This window comes from Drosophila ananassae, assembly GCF_017639315.1.
Source record: "Drosophila ananassae strain 14024-0371.13 chromosome 4 unlocalized genomic scaffold, ASM1763931v2 tig00000242, whole genome shotgun sequence".
NCBI lineage: Eukaryota > Metazoa > Arthropoda > Insecta > Diptera > Drosophilidae > Drosophila > Drosophila ananassae.
The window spans coordinates 87,315-93,675 of record NW_025319048.1 but is presented as its reverse complement, the minus strand read 5'-3'; the positions used below and the strand labels follow the sequence as shown (position 1 = coordinate 93,675).

Here is a 6,361-nt window from a genome sequence, read left to right as displayed (position 1 = left end):
TGAACGGCAAATTCGGCATTATGTCGTTTATCGCAAAAACTCATATTTTACACAATCAAAGCGGGGAAATACATTCCTTGAGCGGATAATTTCATTATACTTAACTTGGAAACAAAGGGGTCTCAATCCTTTCCAAAATCTCCTATCTATTGTTTCTTAAACCACTCTCCTGAACGGATACAGAAATAATTAAGGATTTATGACAAATGCTGAAACAGAATAGAGTAAACTTTAAAGCAGATAAACTCTGAAGTGTAAATTACTTAAGAAATAGTGACCTTACCCAGAAAAAGTGGAGAGAAAGAAAAGAGTTTTTTCGGGTAAAATAAAATTTTGGAGGATTAGAAATGGCAAGAGAATATACGGCAGAATTCAAATTGGAAGCTGTTAAGCTGGCAAATGAACAAAGAAAGGTAGGTCAACCAGTTGCAAAAGTAGCAAGAGATCTAGGAATAAGGGATAGTGTATTAGGAAAATGGATGAAGAAATATAACGAAAAAAAGTCAGCGGCAAATGCATTTCCAGATGTAGCACCTTATGACAAAGAGAGGTTTGATTTACAAAGCAAGAGTAACAAGGGAAAGAGACATTTAAAAAAAAGCCCTGGCCAGTCAAAAAGAGTAAAATATTTTTTTATATAGTAACTGCTATAAAGTACAGGAATTATGTAGGATTTTCTGCTAGTGGCTACTATAAGTGGACCACAAGAAAAATAAGCAGTAGAGAATCAGCAAATAAAGAGCTACTCGAAGCTATTCAAAAAATATATCAAGTTTCTAAATGTAGATATGGAGCTCCTAAAATTCATGCTGAATTGAAGGCTTTGGGTAAAAGTTGCAATTTGAAAACGGTGCAAAGTATTATGCAGAAAAATGACATCAGGGCTATACTGAGAAGAAAGTTTAAAATTAAAAAACAACAAACAGATAATAGAGCTGTAGCTCCCAATATACTAGATCAAAACTTTATTGTTGATCAACCAAATAAAGTATGGGATTACTTACATCAAAACCAAGGAGGGATGGCTATATTTGGCAGCAATAATTCTCACGTATGGTAGTTAATGAGTAGTGCAATAAATAAACAATTGGTTATGAACTCTTTATTAATGGCCATTAATAGGCGTAAACCTGTTAAAAATCTACTGCTGCACAGTGACCAAGGTTCACAATATACTGCGCAAGGGTATCAATATCTCTTAGCTGTAAAGAATATAGATGAGTAATAAAGGCTGTTGTTACGACAATTCTGTTGCAGAAAGCTTCTTTAGCTCATTGAAAAGAGAAATACTTATTGATACTTCACAACACTCTGCTCAACACACTAGAACTGCAATATTTGAATACATAGAAATTTTTTATAACAAACAACGTCACTATTAACTATTGCATTCCAGAACAATTTGATGCATCATTCTTTTTGTAAAAAACATTCCACACTTTCTCTCCACTTTTTCTGGGTAAGGTCAAATTTCTTCTACTAGGTTTTAATATTACATATGTGTACATCCCCATCATGAATGCTATTTTCGGTAAAATCTCTTACAACGCTCAAAAGCAGAAAAACAAAAACTTGATTTTCTCAGCTAAATAGTGGACCATCAAAAGCACGCATAAATATCTACAATGAAAGAAAAAACTTTCACAATCATCGATGGCTATGGTTTTCTTTTCAGAGCTTACTATGTACTACCTCATTTAATTACCACAACAGGAATGCCAATAGGTGGTGTATATGGCTTTCTGAATATGGTTCTTAAGTACATTGCCCATTCGGACTATTTAACTATAGCACTTGATGCAGGAAAAAAGAATTTTAGGCACGATTTATATCCTGAGTACAAAGCGAACAGAGTAACGCCTCCTGAGGATCTAACTCCACAGTTTACCATACTGAGGGAAGCGGTAGAAGCTTTTAACCTCAGCTATGAAGAGATTGAAGGTTATGAAGCAGATGATATAATCGCAACACTAGCTGCAAAATACGCCAACCACCAAGACTTTAAAGTGGTAGTCGTTTCATCAGATAAAGATTTGTTCCAGCTTTTGAATTACAATATTCTAATATTTGATCCTATTAAAAATATATACATAGATGAAAAACAAATAGTAGAAAAATTTGGTGTAAATTCAAACAAGCTTCTTGATTTATTTTCTCTAACTGGTGATGCATCTGATAACATTCCAGGCGTTCCAGGAATAGGCCCAAAAACTGCCACTAAATTATTAGATGAATTTGATTCATTGAATAATATTATAGAGAACATTGATAACATCGAGCAAACGAGGATTCGTAATATTCTTGCTGAACATAAGGAAAAAGCGCTAATTTCAAGAGAACTTTTATCACTATGCGAAAAAGTAGACCTTCAACATGATATTGCAAAATGTGAAGTTCGCCCTCCAAATATGGAAAAACTATTATCCTTTTTAAAGAAGTATGAATTCAATTCTTTAATAGGTAAAATGGAAAAGCTTTTTTCCTATAATGGGTCTAGCACAAAAGAGAAAATAGAATATAGTAGTGAAGAGTTAGAGAAATTTTTGGAGCATTGTAGATATGAAGGCAAAATTGCAATTCATTACCACCTTGAAAACAATGTATTAAGTCTATCTTATAGCGAAAGTAATATTTTTTATATAGAGCAAGACAGCATACAAGATGCACTTATTACAATTAACTCAACTTTACTCTCAAATGGAGTGCTTAAAATAATACATAACATTAAAGAGATCAGGAAAATCTTCCCTGCAACAGAGAAGATGTTAGATTCAGTTGATGATTTGATGATAATGTCGTATAGCTTGGATACAGGAAAACACGATCACAGTATTCCAAACATAGTTGCGCATAATTTGAGTGAAAATGCAGAAATTTTCTCGGCAAAAACTTTAATAGCAATTCATGAAAAGCTAAAGCAAAGGTTATTTCAGGAAAAATTGTTCACAATTTACGAGCGCTTCGATAAGCCACTTATGAAAGTAATATTTGATATGGAGAAAAATGGGATATTACTGAACATACAAAAATTACAGGAGCTGTCCGATAAATTTCAGCAGGTAATTGCCGTGCTTGAAGATGAGATATATAATTTGGCAGGAGAAAGATTTAATATTGCTTCGCCAAAACAATTAAGTGATGTTTTATTCAACAAAATGGGGCTTAATAAAAAGAAAAAGTCAAAAAAATCTGGATCGTATAGCACCAATTATGAAGTTCTAGAGGCACTCGAAGAAGAAGGGGTAGAAATCGCAAGTAAAATCTTAAATTGGCGACATTTAAGTAAATTAAAAGGCACCTACACTGATGCATTAATAAAGCAAGTTGATCCACTTGATGGTAGAATACACACAAGCTTTTCAACGACTGCAACTGCAACTGGAAGGCTGAGCTCCAGCAATCCTAATTTACAGAATATTCCTATCAGAAGCGAAGAGGGAAATCTTATCAGACAAGCATTTATTGCGCCAAAAGGGCATAAGATAATTTCTGCTGACTATTCACAAATAGAATTGAGACTCCTGGCACACGTTGCAAACGTTGCAGCATTTAAAGAAGCTTTTGCAAACGAACAAGATATTCACGATATCACCGCTAGGCAAGTTTTTGGAGTGCAAGAAATAGATGAGCAATTAAGACGCAAAGCAAAATCCATTAATTTTGGAATTATATATGGCATTAGCCCATTTGGTCTTGCAAAGCGGCTTGGAATTACCATTGCGGAGGCTGCTGAATACATTAATTACTATTTTTCCTGTTACCCAGAAATAAAGGTCTATATGGAAAAAGCAGTGTCTATCGCAAGATTGCATGGTTATGTAGAAACTTTGTTTGGCAGGAGATGCTTTGTGAGAGACATAAATAATACAATTCCTTATGTAAGACAATTTGCAGAAAGGGCAGCAATAAACGCACCACTGCAAGGCACCGCCGCTGATATAATAAAACGTGCGACGATTCAGCTTTTTGACCAATTAAAAGTAGGTAAAATAATCCTCCAGGTTCACGATGAACTACTGGTTGAAGTAGAAGACGAAAAGGTACAAGAAACAGCAAAACTTATGAAAGATATAATGGAAAATGCAATAGAAATTTCTGTACCACTTGAAGTAGAAATAAAAGTTGGCGACAACTGGGGTCTAAATTCCCTTAATTATGACTTAAACATCGTGAATTCTAGGAGTATAAATCATTTGAACTAATACGAAAAATATGTTAGAATAGAACATAGCAAATGCAAATAGGTCAGCCATGACAGGCCCACAAGTAAAAAGTTCAAAACCTCCAAAGTTACCTACTCAGGTAACTAACGAAGATGAGAAAATTTTTGAAAAAGAGGAACATCAGGTAATCCATGATGCCTTTATACAATTGCTAAAAAACAAAGTACAACCTAAAGAATTAAAGGAAGATGACGAGGCAGTACTCGCTTTCATGCTAAGTCAGAATCAAATTATATTCAATAATGTCAAGCTAGAAGATGTAGAACCACTCAGTGAAGAGAATTTTTCTCAGTTTTTACTTTCCGTATTTGAGAAAATTAGAGAGAAAAAATTAGCTAATGAGGAGAATCTCAAGAATGGTAAAATAAAAGAAGTAGTAGATGACTGTGTAGCTGATATACGCGGTACAGAAGCTAAAGATTCATCCATAAAGTTTGTATTGGAAATGCTGCTGCTGCTAATTGGAGGGATCAAAATAGACCCGAAAAATATTTCTGGCTCCTTTATGGATGGGATGAAAGAAAAAATACCATTCTTAGGTAAAGATAAAAAAGAAGAGGATGAACCACCACTCAGTGATGAAGAGATGGTAACAACGTTCTTAAGCAAGATCTTTTTTCCTGTCCTTCTTTCCACTATTCCAATGTTAATTTTTGGTCCTACTACACTCGGAGTAGTTCTTACTGCTATCGGCACAATATTTGCCATAAAAGGAGGAGTGGAGGTTCTTTTTTCAAATGACAAAAAAGGTACTTTGTATAACCCTCATTCACGGGATGAAAAGGAAAGAAAAGAATGGGGTAATGAAATTAGCGATGGCATCAATAAAATTTTAGGAACCCCAGTCGAGAAGGCTAAAGGGAGTGAGCAACCCATTTCTGTTTCTGAACAAATTTCCCAAGGAAAAGAAAAGAGTGAACAACAACCTGTTCCTGAGCAAATTTCCCAGAGAAACAACAGGGAAAACGAAAAGAGTGAGCAGCGCGATCAATCTTGGACAGGAAAGGAAAACAAACGAAGGGAAGAACCACAGAGCAGCAAAGGTAAGACTACTCAGGTTTGCTAAAAGTGAATTGTGTAAGAGATCTGCTATTATTCTATAGCACATACAACAGGAGTATGGTCAGACGGATTTTCTAGCTTACGCAATCTATCATCTATGTAGCATGTTTCCAATTTATCTACAGCTTGTGGTGATAACAGCATATAATCTATTCGCATTCCTTGATTATTTCTGAGTGAATTGCCTTGATAATGCCACCAAGTGAATTGTTGCAAATTTGGGTGAGATATTCTAAACGCATCTTTAAACCCAAGATTCAAGATCGCTCTTAACTTCTCACGTTCTCTTATATGAAAGCACACTTGGCCATTCAATAAGTTTGAATCAAAGACATCAATTTCATCCGGTGCAACATTATAATCGCCAGCTATAATAGTTAACTCTTCATTCTTTAACAAAGTGCTCATCCTTTCATATAGATTATCAAAAAACTTGAGTTTATATTCAAATGCTTGAGAGTCCGGGCTTTGACCGTTTGGAACGTATACACTTCCCACCCTTACCTTCTGATTATTGTGCTTTATTATGCACTCTATATAACGCGCTTCTTGATAACCTTCTACAATGTCAATTTTAAACTTTTCCAGTATTGGATATTTAGATAAAACACAAACGCCATTTCTTGCAACTTGTCCATAGATAGCATATTCATATCCTAACTTTTCTATCTCTGCATAAGGAAATTGCTCTTCCGTACATTTTATCTCTTGCAGCAAAACTATATCTATCTGACTATCAACTATAAAACTACAAAGTTGATTAACTCTTTTACGTATGGAGTTTACGTTCCAAGTTGCAATCTTTAGCATCAGCAATCCTTATTAATTATATCAATTAAACTCTCCCCAGTAGGCAACCTCGATGTTATAATTTTTTTCCACTTGATTAACTTTAAACTATCAGCAATGTTTTTACTCATGGTATATGCAACTGTATTATTCATCACATGAGATAGCCCACTTTTTAGAACTAATGAACAAAATACCCTTGCTGTCTGTGAGGAAAAAAAAGCAACGCTATCAATTTTACCATCCAACAGTAAATTTTTACACCTATTAGTTAGACTCCTTTTAAT

The 6,361-nt window shown here is 34.6% G+C and overlaps 1 protein-coding gene across 1 annotated transcript; it reads left to right on the top strand.

Annotated features, from left to right (window-relative positions):
* Positions 1-4,251: 4,251 nt before the first annotated feature.
* Positions 4,252-5,405, top strand: LOC123258105. Its single transcript, XM_044717991.1, has 2 exons — positions 4,252-5,266; positions 5,327-5,405. Exons 1-2 carry the CDS (start codon positions 4,252-4,254, stop codon positions 5,386-5,388), a joined length of 1,077 nt encoding a protein of 358 aa, XP_044573926.1. The 3' UTR covers positions 5,389-5,405.
* Positions 5,406-6,361: the final 956 nt, after the last annotated feature.